Source organism: Cervus elaphus, chromosome 33 (genome assembly GCF_910594005.1).
Source record: "Cervus elaphus chromosome 33, mCerEla1.1, whole genome shotgun sequence".
Taxonomy (NCBI): domain Eukaryota; kingdom Metazoa; phylum Chordata; class Mammalia; order Artiodactyla; family Cervidae; genus Cervus; species Cervus elaphus.
The window spans coordinates 25,888,158-25,914,217 of record NC_057847.1 but is presented as its reverse complement, the minus strand read 5'-3'; the positions used below and the strand labels follow the sequence as shown (position 1 = coordinate 25,914,217).

General features: G+C 38.3%; 1 protein-coding gene across 1 annotated transcript in view; it reads right to left on the bottom strand.

Annotated features, from left to right (window-relative positions):
- Window positions 1-25,578, bottom strand: part of OLA1 (Obg like ATPase 1) — a 157,624-nt gene extending 132,046 nt beyond the window's left edge. The window contains exons 1-4 of the mRNA XM_043894255.1: window positions 25,401-25,578; window positions 23,661-23,761; window positions 8,287-8,430; window positions 3,010-3,137 (exon numbers count right to left, since the gene is read on the bottom strand). Coding sequence (XP_043750190.1) covers window positions 3,010-3,137; window positions 8,287-8,430; window positions 23,661-23,761 — 373 coding nt within the window. The 5' untranslated portion in view covers window positions 25,401-25,578. The remainder of the gene's footprint in view (window positions 1-3,009; window positions 3,138-8,286; window positions 8,431-23,660; window positions 23,762-25,400) is intronic.
- Window positions 25,579-26,060: the final 482 nt, after the last annotated feature.

Genomic DNA, 26,060 nt, shown 5'->3' with positions numbered 1-26,060 from the left:
GCCAGGGGCCCAGGTTCAGTCTCTGGTTGGAAAACTAATATCCCACAAGCTGCATGGTGTGGCCAGAAAAAGAAAGAAGAAAAATGGGCTCGAGGCCAAATTTACATTTACTATGTACTTGAGCAAAACTACTTAGCCTTTTTCTCTCAATACCCTCACCTATACAGCTGGGATAACACCAATCCTGCAGAATTGTTAAGATTCAATAGAATACGTTAGAAAAAAATCTACCATAGTACCTAATACTTGGAGAAGGAAATGGCAACCCACTTCAGTACTCTTGCCTGGAAAATCCCATGGACAGAGGATCTTTATAGGCTACAGTCCATGGGGTTGCACAGAGTCAGACATGACTGAGTGACCTCACATTCACTTTCACCTAATACTAGGTGCTTAGTAATCATTTCCCTTCTTATGGAAATCAAAATAAAATGCCAACAATTCAGACACAAGCTAATATTGTTAGTACTGAATTGCTTGCCAGGCCATAACTGCCAGAGTCTGTTCATACCCTAAAGAGGTATTTAAAAACATGCTAACTCTACAGTCATCCCAGATTCCTACATTTTGTCCCTTTAACAAGCAACTGGGGAACAGAACTCTGGAAAGAACAGGGTACCATACATCCCATCCTCCCATCATTACCACCAACTACACACACATGCAAACACACAACAATTTAGGTGAAAATAATCAACTGTATTTGAAATTTTGTTTTCTATAACTATAAATGAGTACATACTTCACAATTAACAATTCTATTAATCTGAACCTCCTATATGTTTCTAAATTGGGAACAAAACTGTCTCATACCTCACAAAGCAGAACTCTTGTTTCCAGGCTACAAGGTCGTATCTCTAAGTGGCTGCTGAGAAACTAACGAGTTTCAACTATAAACAGTTTGACAGTAGGTGCAATTGATACAGCCAAAGGGGATGTCCTTCAGATAACACACAAGCACTTTAGCTTTCTGTTGAAAAATCACTTCAAAACTTCTAATGCCAGCTTTAAAAAGCTAAGGATTCCATGAAATCAATAGTCTTGTCATGTTTAAAGCTTTAAATATCTAACAATAGGAAGTCATATTGCTTCTAAAAATTGGTAAAAGCAAATTATATTGGCTCACTGAACTCTAGAGAAAAAAATTATTTTTCTAAATAAAACACCTATGAGAAGTTACCATATATATAAATTTTAAAAGAATTTGCTTCCCATAATTTGGCTACTATTTCCCTATTCTGTACTGTATCACTTTTCTTTCTTAACAACATGATCAAGTAAGGAAAATTAAAAGCAAAAAAAAAGGGAAATTATGAATTCATAAAGAAATTTTGTTCTATAGTTAATACATGCAACTCACCATATAGTATACCCATAGCTCGTCAGAGTTGTTTATTCAAAATTATAGATGTCATTTATGGCAAAAATATGGAGAAATTCCCACTTTTTACAAGTTTTTCAGTTTTTTAAAATTTTATTTATTTATTTTTGGCTGCGATGTGTCTTCGCTGCTGCATAGGTTTTCTCTAGTTGCAGCGAGCAGAGGCTACACTTTAGTTGTGGCACACAGGCTTCTCATAGCAGTGGTTGCTCTTGTTGCAGAGTGCTGGCTCTAGGGTAGGTGGGCCTCAGCAGCTGCAGCACCTGGGCTGAACAGTTGTGGTTCCCAGACTCCAGAGCACAAGCCCAATAGCTGTGGCACAGGGGCTTAGCTGCTTCACGGCATGTGGGATCTTCCTAGATCAGAGATCGAACTCGTATCTCTTGCATTGGCAGGAGGATTCTTTACCACTGAGCCACCAGGGAAGCCCAGTTTTTCATTTTTTTTTTTTAACTCATGAAAACCATTTAAAAAAAATGTTCATGGTTCATAAAAAATCTGTTTCTCTTCTCTGTACACAATTAGAGAATGACATCTGGCATTTACAAGACCATTTATTCAATGTCTGTTTCCTCCACTGGAATTGTAAGCACCATGAGGGAGGGTCATTTCTGTTTCCACTCGCCATGATATCCCTTAGCACAATAGAAAGAGGTGCTCCACAAATAATGTGTCAAATAAGACAGAGTAGTCTAAAGATTTAAAGCCCCTCCATACTCACAAACACACAATCTTATGCTTCGCCTACATCACAATCTTGTCCATAAAGTGTCTTTATATCTTCATCCAAGTAAAGCTACCTAGACCAGTGCTTCTCAAACTATCTGTTATGAGCTTTTGTGAAATAAAATAAAAATGAATTACTAAGCAAAACTTTCTAAATGCTCATTCTCAGTTGCTTATAGTTAGTTACCTGTCTAGGACCAGTAACAGAGAAAAGCATTAAATCAGACCCCACCTCTAATTTATATTTCCTTCGTTTGCATTAATTTGTTCATTATAATAATATTACTATAAAGTACAGTGTTGAACTGAGCCTTAACCTAAAACTTTCTATTTTTTTCAGAGGATTACTATGCTCGTGGGTCACTTCTGTAGAACGCAAACCAACACACAATTCCACGTATTTTCTCTCTTTGCTTTATATCCCTCTCTTCATTAACAACTAGCTGATCTATAGTTTCTCCTTAATCCTTTCATCTCTAATATATAACCCAGATGCTTTTCTCTCCTCTGGAATAATGGAATCCCTTCCTTTATCAAGTCTGTCTTCTCAACATATGGAAAGCAAAAATGAAGGAAAATTCCACAAGTTAAGAAAATTTCAAAATGCCTTTTATAATCAACAAAATTACTTCTGCATAGAAACACTTCTCAATGGGTCTAATCCAAAATGGGATAAAATTCAATTAGAAACTGACAACAACACAGCATATAATGTGGAATAAGCCTTTTCATGTGGAGAAGACACTTAATCACATTAAGTCATAATTAACAGACAAACCATAATTCACCTTGTGAAACTAAGCAAATCTTATTTTATTAGTTATTTATTATTTTATTTGCACAATAATGGAAAGAAAATATGAATCATAATAGAATCAATCAACTAAATAAACTGTACTTACGTGTTAAATGAAAGATTCCATCACAGGCACTAATATGGGATAAAAAGGCATTTCCCAGGCCTTGCCCATTGTGAGCTCCTTTCACAAGGCCAGCAATATCCACTACATTTAGAAAAGCAGGAATTTTGCTGAAAAACAAAAGATGACTTTAGTATAAGATAGTACTAAGAACCTGTTTATTAGCCAAATGGCTTTTCCAAACACATTACATAAATTAATTGTTTCCTTTCTAGAACAATGTTTATTAGACTCTCAAATGAATAAAAAAATACAAGCAAGAAATAATCTTTTTAAAAATTAGGACTTTCTCAACTAGGAAAAGAAAGAGAAACATTTTAAAACAGAATAGATGTTTTTATTATGTCTCTAAACCAAAAACTCACGTCACTAGTTTCACTACACCGCTCCACTGGCACATGCACACACACACAAAGGCAGAGGCGGGTGTTTCAGGGCGCACTGATACGAGGCAAGGTAACCATCACAAACGAGCTAGCAGACGACTGATACTGCGTGCCAGGACCCGACTGAGTGACCCAGACTAGTGACATGTGTTATCACTTCAAAGTTCGAAACAAATCTATATGGTGGATGTTATTTATTAAACCCACTTTACAGATGAGGAAATTGAGCCTTTGAGGAGTTAAGAAATCTACTGCACACAGCATCATTCAGCTTAATAGTAATGAAACTGGAATACAGGATATCTAGGTTTGCATCTTTTAAAATATAAATGACTTTATTAATCCCTCATTTTTCTTTTATTTATTAATTTATTTTAATTGAAGGATAACTGCTTTACAGATTTTTGTTGTTTTCTGCCAAATATCAATGAAACAGCCATAGGTATACAGATGTCCCCTCCCTCTTGCATTTAATCACCATATGGGTTTTACAGCCCCAAAGTGCATGTAATGTGAACCAATTAACAGAATAGTAATAACCTAGTTGTTAACAAGTACAACTGAATGAGACAAAGTCAAGTAACAGTTAACACAAACTAGAAAACAAGTTAACAAAATCAGTCAGCCATGTAAAAAAGGAGATTAAAGCATGAGTAAATAAAGCTACTTTCAACATCATATGACAAAGGTGTATGGCATACATATGTATCCTTTGTCAATTTTCAGAATATTCACTTTTAAGAATGTCAATTTTACTACATGATAAAACACAACATAAAGTTCCACAAAATACTTCTCTAATATCTACATGGAAAATGAGTATTTTAAAAATAACTGTTCCATAAAAATTTTTTTATACAAATAGAAATTAGTTGATAGCTCTTACCAGCAAATCCACAGAAAACATACATGAGCTATGGTTCAGTTTTTGGTGGAGACTGTGGATGCCGCACCAGTGGTGTCCTCTGCCCTTCCCTTGGGGACTATATTGACCGTCACTTGGCTAGCCATCCCTCCCCAGTGTAGCCCAGAGCTTTGGAGAAGCTGGCTCTATACCTAATTCTAGAAAGCGCATGTACTTGGACCTATATAAGCAGTTTAATCTCATCCCCTAGGCACAATCAGTGACTCCAGGACCTCTGCTTTGCCCCACTTGCCTAAAGACTTCAGGAGAGGTTTGCCAGAGAAGGTAAGAGCATTCTTAAATAGAAGCTCATCAGTGCTCTGAGAGAGCTTCTAGAAGCAAACCCCTCTTTCTTCACTCTGAACATGGACGACAAAGTATACAATTCCAAGATGGGAGAGGCATCCTATGAATAAAAGGGAAGGTAATCTTATGACCCAGCTGATGAAGAAAGTAAAATGGAGAGGGGAACAAACCCAGGTCCTTGTTAACACAACTGAGGTGCTGAAACCAACACTAAAATACCATGCTACCTGTTACTATCTCAATAAATCAATTTTCAAATCAGTATGTTAAGTGCAACCAAATTCATCTACATAATTTCTTATACCTAAAACTATCACCCATATGATAAATATAAACTACAGTATCATAGATATGAGTGGAAAGGCCCTGAATTTGAAGTAGGAAGCCTTCAGCTCTAGTCCTGGTTGACATTACTATCTGTGTGACCTTGGACAAATCATTTCACCTTCTTAGACTTCCATTTCCTTTTACGAGGAAACAAGACAGGTCAACCTATAGTTCTGAGAGTCAGTTTTCTAATAGAAATGAGTTTAATTCTGATTCTTGATTTAAGGCCATGATAAAGGTTTAAACCATTAATACCATATATCAAAAAACAAAAACTTGAGCCCTTATTCAAGGATTTTTTATACACGTACCAATGATTTTTAAGACCACTTTATGTTTTTAGATCATACGAAACTTAGATCACTGTCAGTGTCCTGATTATAATGGTTTACTCTGGCAATGCAGGAGAGTGTCTATATTTAGCAAATAAAATTGAAGAATTAAAGTGTAGTGTGGCATCATGTCTGCAACTTATTTTCAAGAGTTCAGAGAAATTTGAGTGAAACCATACAAGCATTCTACATATAATTTTGTAGCTTATATATAAAATTGAAATCATTTAAAAATAAAGTGTTTTAAAAAGGATATAGAAGTCAGCTTGAGGAGTCAATTTGAGGGATATAATTTGAGCTACATCCAATGATTGTAACAGATTGTAACAAAGTGAGTAACAGTGATAGGAATAAATACATGAATGAATAAATGAAAACAAGAAAGCTCTTCTTACAGCAGAATGCCATCTAATAAATGAAAAAAAATGATGAAATACAAGATCATCATGTGACAATCATCACAGTAACAATTAATTCGTCAAAAATCAACAGATGCTAAAACTAGAGGATGAAAGTAAGAAGGAAATGAATTTGGTATATACTTTATAGTTAGAACTCAGGAATTTCTGACAGATTGGATGTAGGGGTAAGGAAAGAAAAGAATCCAGAATAAATCTTGGGTTTTAACTTAAGCAACTAGAGAAATAACAGTGCTATTTACTGAATTATAAATGTCTTGAGGAAGCACAAAACTGACACAGGCAGGGTGAAACCAAGAAGTTCATTTTGGACATGTCAAGTCAGAGGCACCTGTTTAATCATGTAAGTGTCAGTGTCAAAGAGGCAGTTAGATATATGTCTGGAGTTTAACAGAGTTCAGGACTGGAGATGAAATCTTGGGATTTATCACCACGTTCAAAATAGTGAAAAACTAAATGCAAACAAAATCTCAATAGTAAGGAAATAGCAAATAAACTGTACGCACATTCATATAGCATAGTATTAAGCATAAGTATTATATTAAAAATCATTTAAGTCTGTATTTTTACTCTAGAAAAATGTTAATAATACCCCAAGTAAAAAATAACAAAAGCATGGAAGTTTCTACCTCCGAAGTACTTATAGTTATTATATTAAGACAGAAGTATAGGTGATTTTTACTTCTCTCTTTATACATTTCCATACTGTGAATTTCCTACAATAAAACTGTAGCGTCTTTTTTTTCTAATTAAAAATATACTATTTAGGTTGGTGCAAAAGTAATTGGAGTTTTGCATTGCTGAATTTTGCCATTTGATATTGGAATACATTCTTAAATAAATGTGGTTATGCTATACATCATTTTAATGTGCAATTCTTGCTTTATGACTTTTGCTAATGAATTGTTACTTGCTATTTATTTTATATGTATTTTAGACTATAGAAATGACGTGAGACAAAAAACAAATCCAAGTGTTTTTCTTACTCAAGTTCAAAATGGGCCATAAAGCATCAGACACAACTCACATCAACAATGCATTTGGACCAGAAACTGCTACTGAATGTACAGTGCAGTGGTGGTATAAGAAGTTTTGCAAAGGAGACGAGAGCCTTGAAGATGAGGAGCATAGCGGCCGGCCATTGGAAGGTGACAAAGGCCAACTGAGGGCAATCATCGAAGTTGATCTTCTTACAACTACACAAGAAGGTGCTGAAGAACTCAACATCAACCATTCTACAGTCATTCAGCATTTGAAACAAATTAGAAAGGTGAAAAAGTTTGATAAGTGGGTGCTTCAAGAACTGTCCGAAAATCAAAAACATCATCATTTTGACGTGTCATCTTCTCTCCGTCTACACAACAACAATGAACATTTCTCCATCATACTGTGACATGCAAAGAAAAGTGGATTTTATACAGCAACCGGCAATGACCAGCTCAGTAGCTGGATCAAGAAGAAGCTCCAAAGCGCTTCCTAAAGCCAAACTTAAACCAAGGAAAGGGTCATGGTCACTCTTTGGTGGTCTGCCAGTATGATCCACTACACCTTTCTGAATCTCGGCAAAACCATTACACCTGAGAGGTATGCTCAGCAAATGAATGAGATGCACAGAAAACTGCAATGCCTATAGCGGGCATTGGTCAATTGGCCAATTCTTCATGACAATGCCCGACCGAACGTTGCACATCCAATGCTTCAAAAGTTGAATGAATTTTTCTACAAGGTTGGACTTATCTGCCATATTCACCTGACCTCTTGCCAACCAACTACCACTTCTTCAAAGCCATCTCAGAAACTTTTTGCAGGGAAAATGCTTCCACAACCAGCAGGACACAGAAAACGTTTTCCACAAGCTCGTTGAATCCCAAAGCACAGATTTTTATGCTACAGGAATAAACAAACTTATTTCTCATTGGCAAAAATGTGCTGATTGTAATGATTCCTATTTTGATTAATAAAGATATGTCTGAACCTAATTATAATTATTTCAAATTCAGGGTCTGAAACCACAATTACTGTTGCACCAGCCTAATAACATATTTGTTATAAAAACTTTAAACAACATAGAGAAACACAGAAATAAAAATTGAAATTCCATTCTAAAAATTCCATTCCTTAGAGAGAAACATCGATTAGTTTGTGATCTTCAGTTAACACATTTTCCTATGAATACACACATACATGTAAACTTTTACATGAGTGGAATCACGTAATACAGACTAATTACTCCCTTTACTTCACACTCCCCAGAAAAAAATAACTGCAATGTTAACAATGGATATATCCTTCCTTACCCTTCCCCAGGCTCTACATTACTTTAATAATCACCCCAAATAAGGGCAACCCACTCCAGTGTTCTTGCCCGGAGAATCCCACGGACAGAGGAGCTTGGCAGGCTACATACAGTTCATGGGGCTGCAAAGAGTCAGACACCACTGAGTGACAAAGCACTCACAAAATAACAATTCTGAATTAATTTTGAAAAAAAATTAAAACACATGATTTTAAATACATCACTAACATACACGTACTTAATCTATACAGGGCTACCACACGAACAATGGCATAAAGATTTTTCTTACCTTGCTGGTTTGTGGTACTGGCAAAGAAAGTCAAATCTTTCATCAGGCACAGGTACTCTGCTCTCATTTGGATCAATAGTGCAGAATGGGAAGTTTTCTGCTGAAGCTTGACTATTGGTTAGTACATTGAAGAAGGTAGATTTCCTAAAAGGAATAAAAACAACTTCAATTTTTAGGCTAACACAGAAAAATTTATCCTACTCTAATTTTAATGGTCAAATAAAATCCATGAGGGTTATAAAAACAATCTGCGGAAAGAGGGGGATGCATTTTCACTAACAGAAATGAATTAAATTTACAACGGTGTAGCTCATGATTTACAATTAGATTATGCTCCTATCTCAGTCTATTTGGAATGTGAAAAGCATTTCCCCAAAAAATCTTTGTTATAAATAACTAGTTTCACAGCATACTACAAAGCCTATATATTTCATTTCTAAAGTTGCTGGAACACCAGTATCATTTCACCTGTATCTAGTATAATCTCCTCTGGCATAAATGTAGAGAGGTATGTATTTAGTTAGGTCAATTACTTCCAAAGCATTCTGAACTGGGAAACAGATGCTAACTGCCTAGTGGGAAATAAAAGTTTGGAGCTTAGACTCCCTTCTAATTGTTAATGCATAAGGATTACTGGTAGTCTAGAACTGTGATCTGTGGATTATGAAAGTAAAAATGCAAATTTTTTCCAAAGTACAACTTTAATCAAGAAAAGAGCTATTAATAATAAATAACACACACTTACAACTTGTATTACTATTCTCTCTTTTCCAAACACTTCTTTAAGGTAAAAATGTCTATTAGATGAGATCTAACCCTATACTCATCGGCAGTTTATACTTGTTACAGTTAGTTCATATGATTGAACTTTTAAACCAGAGAATCACTTTTTTTTAACCTCTGAGACCCTTGTAAAAGAGTAATGAACAAAAGGCAACAGGGAGACTCACCAAAATACTACTGATGAGAAGCACAATTTGGCAATGATATATTAACTTGTACCTGCCCATCGGTCTTTAAAATACAGCTCTTATATCCCATTCAAACTAAATATTTTGGATTAAAGTACAGAAGTTTCCCAAAACAGCCATTTAAATCATTACTGGTTACTAAGAGCATCATTGGTCAAATCTGAGTGCCTATAATAACAGACTCAGCTGGGAATTTAAAGGCATGCACTACCAGGCCTCTTTCCAGATCCAGTATAGGTTACTAGAACAATCTACAAGCTCATATTTATCAAAAAAGTAACTAAAGGGAATTCCCTGGAGGCCCTGTAGTTAGAACTCTGCACTTTCACTACTGAGGGTATGGATTTGATCCCTGGGCAGGGAACTAAGATCCTGCAAGCTATGTGGTGCAGCCAAAAAATAAAAAATAAACAAAAGGTAACTGAAATACTGTATACCTGCAATAAAAATACAACAAAATAAGGGTACAATAAAAATATTTTAAGCAAAACTTAAATATATTAATTAATCCACTTTTAAGACATTTGTGCCTTTCTTGGGAGACAAAAAAAATGCAGCTGTATTTCTGGATACTGTAGATAAAAAACCTGCTTGTTGCTATTACCAAAGGCTCAGTAATTGCAGTATAAAAAGGCCATAGGGAGTTCATGGAGTTATTTTCTAATTTATTGGTTTATTAACTATTGCATTTTGACTGCCTACCTGGAAAAAAGTATGTTTCATAATAAAGAAATAAACTTAAAATTAAGACATTATATAGCAAAAACGTAGAAAAGAAAGTCCCAGCATCTCTTAGGCCAAAAGAATTCTAACATGCATCAACTAAACTTGGAAGACAACTCCATTTTCACAGATCACCTCCTCTTGGCCAGGATTTTAAATTTCACAAAGCCCAAGTCATCTATATTTTCCAATAGCTTTCTAAGTACAAAAAAGGAAAAAGAAATTTTCTAAGGATTATTAGTACAGGCTTTGGTGAAAAGCTAAGACATTTTGATCAATTCAAATCTACTAAAGAAGAGCCTTGCAAAAGCATAGAATTTTAAAGTTTTGACTTAAATTGGAGTGGTAAAGCCTATAAGACTTTTTGGTGAAATGATTTTACACACACACACACACACACACACACACACACACACATACACATTCAGATCCCTTAAGGTTATTATTGAAACTTGAAGGTATAGGAAAGATTCAAAACTGTAGGGATTTCTCTCTAATGCAAGAGGTTTACATAAACATTACTTCTGCAATGAAATGAAATATTATTTCTTTTTTCATAAGAAAGAGTAACTAGACTTAATGCATGCTTCCTCCAGTTAAAATCGATTTTATTTCTGAAGCTATATATTTTACTGTAATAGGTAAATCTGACTGAATATGTTTAATCTAAAATCTTTACAAGATTATATTATGTATAGGGAAGTTAGGACACCAATGTAAGCTCCACCATTATTCTGAATTAACTATTTATAAAACACACATCCAAAAACATGGAAAAACGTAGAATGTTCTTTTTGAAATGTTTTTAATTTAGATATAACTAAACTGTTAAAAAGTATCTACCTACTAGATACAGAAATAAAAATGACAGAAATAAATACCAATGTGTGTATACATGGTTAGTAAAATATCACCAATAATAAATCATGCTGCTGTTACACAGGCCCTCAACATGACACAATGAGACAAGCACTTCACCTCCATAGTGTTCTTCCCAAAAGTGCATAGCATGATTCCTGATATCAAAATATAAAACTAGTAATCCAAATAGTGTGGAACTGGCATAAAGACAGACACATACACTAGTGGAATAGAATAGAGAACCCAGATATACAGCCTTCCATATACAGTCAAATAACCTTTAAACAAGGGTATCAAGACCATAGAATGGGGAAAAGACAGTCTCTTCAATAAATGATGCTGAGAAAACTAGATAGCCATATGCAAAGGAATGAAGACCCTTACCTTACACTATATACAAAAATTAACTCAAAATGGATTACAGACCTAAAGCCTAAAACTGAAACTTACAGAAGGAAATGTACAGAAAAAGCTTTGTGGCCTTGCATTTGGCAATTATTTCTGAGATACGACACCAAAAGGACAGGCAACAAAAGCACAATTAGGAAAAAAGAAATGAGACTACATCGAAGCAAAGGACCTCAACAGACACTTCTCCAAAAGAAGATAAACAAATGGCCAAGAAACATGTGAAAAGATGCTCAACATCACCTATCATCAGGAAAATGCAAATCAAAACCACAATGAGGCATCACCTCACACCCACCCAACCAAATGGTCACTATCCAAAAAAACCAGAAAATAAGACTTCCCCGGCAGTCCACTGGTTAGGAATCCACCTGTCAATGCAGGGGATACAAGCTTGACCTCTGGTAGAAGGCTCCACACGCCGTGAGGCAACGAAGGCCACGTGCCACAGCCACTGATGCCCAGCACCCCAGAGCCCATTCTGTACCACAAGAGAAGCCCACGCACAACTTGAAGAGCAGCCTCAGCTCGCTGCAACTAGAGAAAGCCCAAGAGTACCAACAAAGCCCCAGTGCAGCCAAATAAAAAAAAAACAGAAAACAATAAGTGTTGGCCGAGATATAGAGAAACTGGTACAATCCTGGTAGAATGTAAAATGGTGCAACTGCTATGGAAACCAGTATACAGATTCCTCAAAAAAATTAAAAATAAAATTACCATGTGACCCAACAACTTCACTTCAGGGTATTTACCCAGAATAATTATAAGCAGGATCTAAAGTGATATTTACAGACTCATGTTCACTGCAGCATTATTCACAATAACCAAAAGGTGGAAGGAACCCTAATGTCTACTGACGAATAAATGAACAATGAAAAAGTTCACAGCATGAGAAAACATTAAAATGGAATGGAGGGTCATTATACAAAATACCTGATTGACACTTTTCAAAAGTAAATAAAAATTTGTGTGACCTTTAAAAGATCTATACTGGTAAAGAAAAAGGACATGAGTGGGAAAACTGGTGAAATCCAAATAAAATCTATAATTAATAGTAAATAAATAAGAAAAATAATCTATCTGAATTATGTGAAGATACAGCAACAATGACCAGAATTCTGAAAAAGAACCTATGAAAATTAAAAGACTTAAAAGCAAGTAGATTACGAAGTACTTTTAAGGCATACAATTACTGTTGATAACAGGAAAAAGTAAGTAGGAGAGCAGATCTGTTGTCCAAAAGATTATTCTAAACATATTAAAAAAGAAAGCAAATAATTCCCAGTCACAAATTTCCATAGAAGAGCAGGTACCCTGGAATACTGACAGAAATAAAATGAGTTAAGCTCATTTAACTTGGGGAATTTTGCTTCCCCTTCTACTCATGTGTGCTCTCCTGCCACAATCAATGATTTCCTAGGAAATCAGACAAAATACATGAAATAACAGTTTTCAAACAGTGGACAATATACAGCACAGGACTGTGTCCCCTGCAAGAACAACAAATGAACTAAGCTCTGAAACTGCCCTTGCTTACTGCCTAAAGGTGGTTTCAAAGCCACAGCACAGGCGGGAGGAACCAAAGGAGCCTGGCAGTCATGCCAAGTTAAAGAGACTGAGATGAGGGTTTTGAGAAGGCCAAAGCAGCCAGAACTTATAGGACGTGGACTAGAAAGGAAGCGGCTGCACAGAGAGAGGGCTCTGGGGATCAGCAGAAGGTATCTTCAAGAATAAGGCTGAGTAACATTGTACATCAGTAAGGTCAGTGTCCACAGGCCAGGGGAAAAAATACCCAGGAGCAGCACAGTGAACAATTCTCAAGGTCACACAGAGCTCAGAAAAGTTCACATCCCTACCAGCTGGAACAGACAGAGATATAATGTAAGGGAACTTGGGTAGAGTCCTCAAAGCCACATCTTAGTTTAAGAGCTAAAGTAGCACCAAAGCAAAAAAATATTATGAACCTATCTTAAGAAAATATAATAAAAAGTCTCAAAACAATCAAAAACTAAATGTGAGAACAAAGTCCAACACTCACTAAAGGAATACTATAACTTGCAGCATGCAACATAAAATCCAGCATCTAGAATCCAATAAAAAGTAAGAGGAATGCAAAGAAGCAGGAAAATAAAACATCAAAATCAGGATAAAAGTCAACAAACATAAACAAACCCAGTAATGATAGAGATGATGGTATTAGCAGATGAGGACCTTAAGATAAATGTTATAGATATTTTTTAGTTTTTCTGAAGGATATAAAGGTAAATATGAAGACAATGAGGAATTAAATTAAAAACCACCCAGGCAGGACTATGGTATAAAAAATACAACGTCTGAAAAAAATGAAATTGAAATGATGCACACTGGATGTGACGAACTGCACAACAGACACTGCAGAAAAGATCAGTGAAGACGAAGACAGAGCAACAGAGACCATCAGAAGAAGCAGGGGGGAACTGGACAAAAAACAACCACAGCTTCAGGAGAGTACTGACTAGAGGATTAACTCACATATGATAAGAATCACAGAAGGAGAAGAAAGGAGAAGGGGAGAAAAAAGCATTTGAAGAAATAATGGCCAAACCAATGAATGTAACAAAAAAGAAACAAACTCACAGATGAAGATAATGAGGAATGCAAAAAATATGAAAACTATCAGAAAGAACAATTGTATAAATATCTGAAGTAAAATGAAACTGAAATGAAGACAGTGGTTATCAGTGGGGATAGGGAAAGTGGGTAGCAGCAAGACAAGGTAGGGGAGTAAGGTATACACAAACGACTACATATAAAATAAGCTATGAGGATACAGTATTCAGCACAAGGGATACAGCCAGTATTTTATAATAACTATAAATGAAGTATAATCTACAAAAATTTTGAATCACTATGTCACACGCCTCAAATTAAGATAATATTGTAAATCAACTATACCTTAATTTTAAAAATGCTTTATAAAGGTAATAACAAGCATTGGTGAGAATGTGAAGAAAGTAGACCCTACATACATTGCTGATAGGAATACAGAATTACATGCTCGCTTTGGAAAACAGTTTGGCAGCTCCTCAAATAGTTAAATACATAGTCACATACAACCTAGAAATTCCACTCTTAAGTACACACTCAAGAGCAATGAAAACATATGTCACACATAAATTTTTTATTCCAAAGCTGGAGCAGAGAAAGTACGAATAAGCCTAGAACACAATGTGGAGCCAGAAAGTAGAAAATACTAAAAAAATAGAGGACACATCAAAAGGTATACTTGTGAACAGTAAGGCTCCCGATGGCCATATATGGGCAGTTTGAGTGACACAGCATATAACAACAGTAATCCAGTACAACCAACAAAGTAAAAACTGATCCTGATACAAACAAATTATAAGTAATAGAAGAAGGGGAGGTTCTTCTTTACAACAGAATTCTATACAACAGAATTTCCATTGTTCCTTCTATAAGTATATAAATCTAGAAGGAACAATAGAAATTTTTAAATCACCATTTGGTAAACACCACAATAACTATTTCAAACAAGAATCATTAATACATGCCATAACTGGGAGGCAAAAGTATGAGAAACACAATATTTACGTAACTTCAAAGTATCTTCCTACAACATGTATTTATTAATTGTAATGGGAAATAGAGAAAACCTTTCAGTGAAGAAATCTGTCAGACATCTCCTTAGATAACTGATCAAAGTTAATTAACATCACTGGTATTAGGACAAACCAACACTGTATGCTTCCTGATGTAACGTACTTAGAAGCATATCTCACTTCTGCATCCAAAAGTATGAATTTTACCACAAGGAAATATTAGATAAACCTCAAGGTTTAAGGGCCTGAGGTAAATGGCCACCACTCCCCGAAAGTGTCAAGGACATAAAGAAACAAAGTGAGAAACTGCTTCAGATTAAAGGAAACTAAGGACATAGCAACGGTTAAACGCAACATGTATATAACCCTGAAGTAGGTCCTGGACCAGACAATGAATGTCAGTAAGAAAACCGGAAAAAAAAAAAAAAAAAAAAGAAAACCGGTAAATCAATGCTGATCTCCTAATTTTTATAACCATACCGTGTTAACAGTTGGGGGATGTAAACAGACCTCGTATCGGAATTTTTTTTAAACTGGTTTTGCAAGCGTAAAATTTTTAAATTGTGAAACTTCTTGAAAAAACAATTTTTATTTAACCTTAAGCAGTGTCACACAGACTGGGAAGAGGTAGTTCTAATACATACCCAACAAGGAATCCATATCCAGAATAAACAACACCTAATCATTACTAAAAAAAAAAAAAAGAAAAAAAAATCCTTCACAGAAGATGACCAAAAACATTTTAAAAGATGCTCAAAATCATTAGCTATCAGAGAGATGCAAAACAATCGGGAGATACTACACTGAAGTATGACCAAAATGAAAAAGAATGATAATACCAAGTGGCAGTAGGATGCAGAACAATTAGAAATTTTACAATACCAGCACTATAAATTAGAATAATAATAAATAATTTGGAAAACTATGTGGCAATACCTACCTAAAGCAATTTAACTAATAGGGGTGGGAAGTTTGGAGAAGAGGCAGGGTAAGTGGGTAAGTGCATCCATTCTCCCAACAGAAACGAGTTTTTAGATCTACCCACCAAAAGACATATATAGATGAAAGGTCAAATCACCTCAATTCATAATAGGCAAAAACTGAGAACAACCCAAGTACCCATCACAGCAACATGGGTAAATATCTTACATTTTCTCAGGCATAATGTTGACTTAAAAAAGGTGTAGGAGTGCATAATGTGTGATTCCATCTGTATCAGGCACATTAACCAATGTGGTGATATAAGCTGGAATGTGGTTATCCTAGGAAAGGCAGTACTGACTGAGAAGGGGTACAAGCAAGTCTTCCGTGGCACTGGATTTGTTCTAGATCTTGATGTGGGTACTGGTTACATGGGTGAATTAAAACGTAAAAATCTGATATGTACATTTAAAGTTTTCACATTTTATTGTATATGTTATACCTTAACATAAAAAACAAAAACAAAAAAATCACTTGGGCAAAACAAAAGATTCACTATAGATAATGCTCTGACAAAAAGCCCACTTAAGAAGCCTCTGGAATAATTCAAGTAAGAAATGAGTGGCAATGAAGATGTGAAAAAAACAGATCAGAGAGAGACTTGGGTACCAGGTTTGATACCCTACAGAAAAATACAGCTGAGGAGAAAGGATGCAAAGATAAATCTCTCAAGTATCTGGGCGGAAAGCAGTTATTACTACACAAGACAAGGAATATAACAGCAAGACTATAGAAAAGAGAAGCCAACAGATGATTAATATCAGGAGAGGATGAGACTAACCAGGGAGAAAGGATAAGAGAGAAGACAGCCAAGGACAGAAATCTACTAAGAGAGCAAACAGAGGAAGTGTAGCAACCACAAAAGACTGCAGAAGGGTAAGAAAGGTAGAGAGTTACAAATAGGGCCAAACGGGGCAGAGAACTTAAAGACAAGACATGAGTACCAGCTTTCAGATCACTACTGCACTTTGCTATAGTCTGTCAAAACCAAACATTTTTAAAAGACCTTAAATGACCTAAAAAAAAAGTTAAAGTACACAATTTGTGATTTCCCTGTACCTTCATTTCCAAATTAGTTTCAAACTAGTTCATGCAAGCAATCTGCAAAAACAATTAAGTCATAAGTGGAAGATGCTGTTAAAGAATTTATAACTATAAAAGAAAAATATAATCTATTCCAAGGATAGAATACACATAATTGGTTACTTCTTATATATAATGCATATATAATAAAACACTACTCTGTATGAAGTTAGTGGCTTTTCTGTATATGAAATTTTTAATAATCAAATACTGGAAAAAAATCTGGCCAGCATGAAAAATAACTATATGCATAAAGAGCGAGTTATAAATTGAACACTGAGAGAATAATCTTCTGCCAGTGAGCTTCTTGAAGCAATCAAGAATAGAGCCTCAGGCTTCCCTTGTGGTCCTGTGGTTAAGAATCTGCGTTGCAATGCAGGGGACACTGGTTCAATCCCTGGTGTGAGAAGATCCCACATGCCTTGGGGCAACTAATAAGCCGGCGCGCCACAACGACTGAACCCGCTCACTGCAACTACTGAAGGCCACGTGCCTTAGAGCCCATGCTCGCAACAAGAGAAACCACTGCAAAGAGAAGCCCCCACACTGCAGCTAGAGTAGCCCCAGCTGGCCGCAACTAGGGAAAGCCCATGCACAGCAACCAAGACCCAGAGCAGCCAATAAAGAAACAAGAAACAAAATATATTTTTTAAAAAAGGAATGGAGCTTCTTCAATAAGAAGCAGCAGCTAAGAATCAGCCAGAAAGACCTCTCCAGGAAACAAATGGGTGTCATACAAAACTATACTGGAGAAATAACAGAATGCAGCAGATTAAAGATGGCCACACATTCTTTGCCCCTCCTCCCACCAAGAAACTGGTCTGTTTCCCTTCCCTCCTTGTCTCTGGGTTGGTGTCATGACTTCTTTTAACTAGAAGAAATAGGTGGAAGCACGTGGTACCACCGTCACATCTTCTCCCTCTTGGGAGCTAGCCACCATGCTATAAAAAAGTTTGGAGATAACCTGGAGAGAAAGAAGCCAAGAAAAGGAAGGCAGAAATGACCCAGACTTCCAGCCAATCCTGATAAGGCCCCAGTCCTGCAGGTATGGCCACTTGAACCCTCCAGTCCTGACTGGCCACTAGCTGAACGCAGGCACATATAGGATCTGAAGTGAGACCAGTAGCAAACTCGCCCAACTAAGCTACAGAACCAGGAGAAATAATAAATAGTTATTATCTTAAACCACAAGCTTTTGGAATGGTTTGTTACATAAAACTAGATAACTAAAACACTGAACATAATTATCCTGCAATTTTTTTAAAGCATTTCCTACAGTGTTTTCCTCAATAACAGTACATAGCTTTGAAAGACTCTGTGGTTGGTCTCTGGCGAATTGGAAGAGAGCAAGTCGTAGGAACAACCAAAGGACATTCCCAGAAGTATCAACTAAGCAAGACAAATAGTCCCCTAAGGCAGCTGTGAGTGCTGGAACAGAGTGTATACTGGTCCCCCAATTTTCATTCTCTCCTCCTTTCACAGTAACAGATTTTTTAACTGATCATCTGTCCATCAAAATAAAAAACTACACTTCCTAGCATTCCCTGAAAAATTCTTATGACTAAATCTGGACAAAGGAGAGTACGGTGTGGCAGCTTACAGGAAAAAAAATCCATAACAGACTGCAGGGCAAGTCGTTTGGCCCTTTGAGCCTCTGGATAACCAGCTGTCTGGAATTCACAGCACTTCGGAGGATGAGACTGAAAGGCCACTCCCTGAGGATTGCCAAGGTGCAAAGTGCAAGGAGCTGGGGTTTCTAAGACTTCATAAAGCGAAGTCAGTATACCAACCCATGACTGCTAAATTTACTTTTACATAAAAAAGAAATTTCTGTTTAGGCCGTAGTTTTGGGGGGGTTTTCTGACACCTGCAACTGAAACCAACCACATCTCATGCAGTGACAGCATCAAGAAGAGCTGCCCCATGACGGAATATCAAATTGTAGTTTCTCAAGCAAAGACAATATAATGGAGCAAGGACAGTCTTTTCAACAAATGGTGCTGGAACAACTGGACATCCATATGCCAAAAAAAAGAATCTAGATACAGACATTACAACCACCATTTACAAAAATTAACTCAAATGGATCACAGACCTAAATGTAAATGCAAAACTAAAAACCTCCTAGAAGTGAAGTCACTCAGTCGCTTCCGATTCTTTGCGACCCCATAGACTGTATAGTCCATGGAATTTTCCAGGCCAGAATACTGGAGTGGGTAGCCTTTCCCTTCTCCAGGGGATCTTCCCAACCGAGGGATCGAACCCAGGTCTCCCGCATTGCAGGCGGATTCTTTACCAGCTGAGCCACAAGGGAAGCCCAAATCTCCTAGAAGATAGGGAAAAACTCAGATGACTTAGGGTATGGCAATGACTTTTCAGTACAATACCAAAGGCATGATCCACGAAAGAAATAGTTAGGTTTGCAACCCTATGGACTATAGCTCGCCAGGTTCCTTTATCAATGGGATTTCCTGGGCAAGAATGTTGGAGTGGGTTGCCATTTCCTTCTCCAAGGGATCATCATCCCAACCCAGAGATTGAACACGTGCCTCCTTCACTGGCAGGCAGATTCTTTACCATTGCACCATCTGGGAAGCCCAATAAAAAGGTAACTTCATTAAAATGAAAAACTTCTGCTCTGCAAACACAACATCAAGAGAATGAGAAGACAAGCCACGAAATGGAGGAAAATATTTGCAAAACACATGTTCGATAAAGCACAGTTATCCAAAATATACAAAGAACTCTTAAAACTCAGCTATAAGAAAACAAACTAATTAAAAAATGGGCCAAAGACCTTGACACACATCTCACCATAGAAGACATTCAGATGGCAAATAAGTATAAGAAAAGATACTTCACAATGTCATCAAGGAAACGCAAATTAAAACAATAATGGAATACCACTACACCTATTAGAATGGCCAAAATCCAGAACACTGACAGCACCAGATGCTGCAAGGATATGCAGAAAAAGGAGCTCTCATTGCTGGTGAAAATATAAAATGATACAGCCACTTCAGAAGCTTCTTATAAAACTAAAAACATACTCCTGCTATACAATCCAGCAATCATATTCCTTGGTATTTATCCAAATGAGCTAGAAATTAATGTCTACACAAAAACCTACAGATGAATGTTTATAACAAGTAGTTTTATTCATAACTGCCAAAATTTGGAAGCAACCAAGATGTCCTTAAGTCAGTGAATGGATTAAAAAAACTATGGTACATCCAGACAATGAAATACTATTCAGCGCTAAAAAGAAATGAGTTATTTAAGTCAGGAAAAGACATAGAAGAAACAAATGCACATTACTAAGTAAAAGAAGCCAATCTGAAAAGGCTACATACTGCACGATTCCAATTTCATTCTAAAAAGACCAAAGTATGGAAATAGTGAAAAGATTAGTGGTTGAGAAGGGTTCATAAATAGGCAGAGCACAGAGGATTTTTAGGGCAGTGAAACAACTCTGTGTGATACTATAATGGTGGACAAAGGTCTTTTTACATTTGTCTAAATCCATAGAAGGTAAAATACCAACAGCGTACCCTACAGTAAATTATGGACATTGGGTGATGTGTCAATAAGGTTCATCAATGGTAACAAATGTACACTCTGGTGTGGGATGTTGATAAGAGGGGAAGGACATGCATGTATATGGGCAGGAGGTATAAGGGAAGTCTCTGTGCCCTTCCCTCAAAGCTGCTGTGAACCTAAAAACAAAATAAACCAACAAGCAAAAAACCTTAAAAAAAAAAGTATCAGTGGTGTCCCCCAACATCCTCCAAGCCTTATACCTACAACAATATACTTGCCCAAGAAGAGCTAATTTATAAAGGGTCATTCAGGTAAGAAAAAGCAGAACAAACCTGGAAATTAAATCTCCAAATTTTCATTTTAGTATTCTTTCTACTTCACTTCATTAAAAGTGGCCATCAAAACATGTCCCCTTATCACTAAACCTCCACATAGCATCAAGGGCAGAAAAACCACCCCATTCACAAATAATTACTGAGTGCCTACTAAGTTCCTGGGCTTCCCTAGTAGCTCAGTTAGTAAAGAATCTGCCTGCAACGCAGGAGACCCAGGTTCAATCCCTGGGTCGGGAAGATCCTCTGGAGAAGGAAATGGCAATCCACTCCAGACTCCTGCCTGGAGAACTCCATGGACAGAGGAGCCTGGCGGGCTACAGTCCATGGGGCTGCAGAGAGTAGGACACAACTGTGTGACTAGCTTTGTTTTTCACTGTCACTAAGTTCCAAACACCAATCTAAGTGCTAGAAATAATAACAATGAACAAGAACAAGGCTATCCTTGCCTTCATGGAATTTAAAGTATAATGGGAAGAAGGTAGGGACATCAAACATGGATTAAATTAGATAATACATATAATGTGCCCAATGATAGGTATATAGCAAGTAAGTGTTCAAATAGGTATCAGCTATTGTTAGCTATAAATATTACCTCTATATTTTTAGGTAATCAGCCTTATGGCTACTAAAAAGCAAACCTTTTTATTCATCCAGTTCTCTAAAAACCAAGAGATTCTTCAGATGGTTTCTGTACTGTGCTTAGGCCCTCAGTCGTGTCCAAGTCTTTGCGACCCCATGGACTGTAGTCCACCAGGCTCCTTTGTCCATGGGAATTCTCCAGGCAAGAATACTGGAGTGGGTGGCCATGCCCTCCTCCATCGGTTTCTGTACTACAGGTTCTTGTTTTTTTACTGTCCCCTCTCCCCAATCCATTTCTTGTGAGCCTATCTAGAGGAAGACATGTTCAGTCATATTTCCCTACACAGAAACCTGCATTCCTCTGGAGAGGTAGCAGGTGATGAGAAACACCCAGAGGTCCATACCTCTGGTCCACACCCAGAGGTTCATACGGCTGGGCTCCAAGTGGACCCAGCTCTGCCAGGCTATCCAAGTTCCTGTCCTTACTGAGGCCTGGCCATTCAGCTTGCTCTTCAATGCTTTTCTTCCAGTGTCTTTTTCTTGCTTAAAACAACCAGAATTTGTGCTGCTTATGAAGAACCCCAACTGATAGGCAATGTAAGATCATTCTATAAAAAGGAGTGTTCATAGCCAAACACAATTGCCAAAACTCATCAAACTGTGCATTATTAAAATGAGTGAATTTACTGTTTATGAAACATACATCAACAAAACTGGAGGAGTCTTTAATTTAAAAGCATAAATAACACATTTAATAAAACACTTTAGGTTATTTTCATATACATTGACATTATGCTCTATGCTAAAAAACTCATATAGGAAATACTTTATAAGATGGATCATTTTAGGACTTCCTGGCAGTCCAGTTGGTTAAGACTCTATGGGCTTCCACTTCACGGGTTATGGGTTCAATCCCTAGTCACCAAACTAAGATCCCACATGCCATGCAATGTAGCCAAAAATAAAATAAAAGGAAAAAGTTTAAGATAGCCCATTTAAAGTCTTTCCACTAAAATCAAGCTGCACTGACTGCAATGATTCCAGGATAAGAGAAGCATGCTAACATCTAAAAACTGTCTTGCTTACTAATGTAATAAAGTTCACAACATACATAATGATCATATCTTGCTTTCAAGTTTATTGACAGCACCCTTACAGTACTTTGCTTAATTATTTGTTTTGCTTATATTCCCACTCTCTATTTAGTCTTACTTTGCAAGCAGCCTATATCACAGCAGGAAATCCCCTCAAAATGCAAACCTCTCCAGCTCCAGTTGAAATTAGGACAGCCACACTTGTCATGTTTTACATTACAAGAATTTCAGAACTGCCTTACTTAGTCACACCATGCTATATTCACTAGGCAATCTCTATGACAGGGGCCCCAAGGAACACAAGAAAGAACACGATTGTCCCACCTACCAATCTTAAGCCTAACTCACATTCCAAAACATCTGTCACCTTAACAAATCCATATTAGATCTGATACTCCTTAGTACACCTTAATCATTTCTGAGACATTTTTGTATTTTAAGGTTAGTAAAAGGTATTAAAATAGAAGGGCAAATAATGAAAAAATAGACTGAACATCCAAGTTGCATGTGCATAGATTTATACAAAAATCCCCATAAATATTTCCTAATTACTGTCTCACTCGCAATAAATGATTCACTTTAAACATTACAAAACTCAAAATTTTATTCCCACAACTTTCAGATTTAACGACTTAACAGATTTAACAGATACCCTTTTACCGTACAATTTCCAATATTAAGTTCAAATTCATCACCTTCTTTTCAAGTAAAAATTCAGTCATCTTATCCTTGATCTCCCCAAGAATCTAATCAAATTTATAATGCAGGTTTTAAAACTATTTCCTAAAGTATTCTATTGTATGGCCTCTGGTAACCAGCCTAGGTATCCTATATAGCCAACCAGCAAGAAAATCTAATTTAAACTACTCTAATTCCACATAAATTCAATACTGTGTCTCCCAACAGTGTCTGAGGCAAACTAGTGCTGTTCTGGCTCAACTAGATGTTTCAACTCCCACAGATTCTTCCTCTGAGTTCAGCAAAACAAAGAATGTAAGTTAACTCAAGTTTCAATACAGAATCTGTGTAAAAAACCAAAAATAAGATACATCTAAATGAAAACCTTGTTTTGCAACATAGTAATATTCCAGTTTCCTGGCCTCTTCATTTTAAATTTCAATTACCTCCAGAGTTCCCCTTTGTACCACAGGACCAAAATATTTACAAAAGGAAAATGTGAAAAGGCCAATATTCACCTACCCAACATTTGGTAATCCAACAATACCAATTTTCAAGGAGGTTCCAAATCTTCCAATGATTGGGGGTGGTTTAATTCCATCACCTCCCTTTTTGGGGGGCATCTGAAATGTCAAAACAAACATACACATGAACAAAACATTTTACTATCCCCATTGACCAAAAACACGTTTCAGCACACAAAATATATTACTGAATAATAAAGAATAAAATGTACTGTATATATTAATTCAAATCTGACACACTTTATTTTTCAACAACAATATAAACAGAAAACTGGTTAACAGATTTGATTAAGATAGTTGTCAAAGCAGTCACCCCGAGAAGTATTGGAAAAACTGATCTAAAAGTATGTGGCACCAGGGCTTCCCTGGTGGCTTGGTGGTAAAGAATCCGCCTGCCAATGCAGAAGACACAGGTTCGATCCCTGATCTGGGAAGATTCCACATGGTGAGGCCCAACTAAGTCTGTGAGCTACAAATATTGAGCCTGAGCTGTAGAGCCCAGGAATTGCAACTACTGAGCCCATGTGTCCCAACTACTGCCTAGAGCCCCTGCTCTGCAAGGAGAGAGGCCACCGCAATGAGAAGCAAGTGCTCCACAACTAGAGAAAATCTAGAGCAGGAAGGAAGGCCCAGCACAACCAAAACTAAATTTAAAATATGTAAGTAAAATAAAAATATGTGGAACCAAACATCAAAAATAAAACTTAAGCTGCCAATCTTCCATCCAGACTGTTCACAAAACACTTTCTTAACCTGACATGTGGTTACATGAATGAAAGCATTTGGAAGCAGGAGCACAGATAACAGTGTCAAAGAAAATCCATTCTAGAACCACTAGCAACGGAGTCAACCTTCCACCAAACCATTCCCCCTTAATCTGGAACCTACTCTTTCCCATTTCGCACAGAAAGACCACGTTTCACATGAAAGAACACACGCCAAAATCAAGGTCTTTCCAACAAGTTTCTTCCACCTTTGGCACTGTAGGTACGACTCCTCAGACCTCGTCCGGAGGTCTACGTCCGGAAGCTAAGGACAGAATCTACCCTTTGATTATTTCTAGTCCTAAACAGATCTACTAACCCTTTATGTTTAAAGGTCGAAACTTTCTGGGTCCCTGACAATCTGGCTCCAAGCTTCTCCGCGCGGAACTGACCCCACTTCAGTACTGCAAACTGAACTTAAGAGGACTGCTAACCTCACGTTTTATAAGCGGGGAACTAAAACTGTCCCTATCTTCTGGCTCCAGCTGAACCTCCGGGGGCCATGCTGAGGCCACGCTCATAAAGTGATAGTCCAGCCTCTGATCCTTGACCCCGGAGGCCAAGGAATCTCACTTCTAGGATCTTAACTCCCACCAGTTGCCAGCCAAACCCCAGGTCTCCGAAGCACAGTTACATGAGAGGAGACTCCAGTCCCTTGGCCTCCTACCGAGGGGTGGCCGGCCGCCCAGCCAAAGCGGAGCCCTTCGAAAAACCTTTCCCCTCTGGACGGGGCCACTGGCCATCCCCGCCTCGGAAGGAGGCTTTCCCCAGAACGTGCCGGGTGAGGCGTGGGCCGCTCTCGCGAGGCGCGGCCTAGTCCAACAACGCCTCATTCATCCACACGCTCCACGCCGCCGGCTGCCCTCGCCCCGTGCCGGCCACCCAGCCCTGGCCCGACGCCGGCCTCCGAGCAGCGGGTCGGAGGGGCGAAGACGCGGCGGGGGGCGCGCCCGCAGGCTCCCTGAGGGCCTCACCGTGCTCGCGGCGCGCGATGACACGGGGTCCCAGCGGCAGCGGGAGATGGGTCCTGCCGGCAACAGGAGGCGGGGAGGAAGGAGGAGAGAGCGTAGGCCCGGCCCCTCCGCCGAGCGGCACGCACGTCGGCGGCGGCGGCGGAACGGGAGGGCCGGGCGCCGGGCTGCACCTGCGCGCAGGCCGCGGCCCCGCCCCGCCCCGCCCCTCCCCGCCCCGCGCGCCCGCCCGCCCGCCAGGCCAGTTGGTCTGGCCGCGTGGAGGCGGGAGAGAGTGGGAGGAGCCGCGCGGCACTCGAGCGGGCGGGAGCTAGAGATCCAGCCTTGCCTGCCTGACCCCGCGGTACCCCGTAGAGGCGTCTTCCGCCCTCCCTACACGTGGGCGCCTCGGCCTGGGATCTCCGCTTCCTTCCCTGCGCGTGCCATGCGTTGCCAATACGCGCACATTTCACCCTGGGGACCTCGAACCACCCTCGCCTGACCGCCTGCCGGCAGACGGGTCGACTCGGGTCTAGTGATTAGCCGCGCCAGCCCTGCTTGGCTGCCACTGAGTCTTCGGGGACCACAGCCCCAGCTCGCCTTCTTTTCCCATAACTCTTCACTCAGTCTGATGATGAGAAGCTGGTAAACTTTCTTAAAGAAAAAAAAAAGGACTAAAGGAAG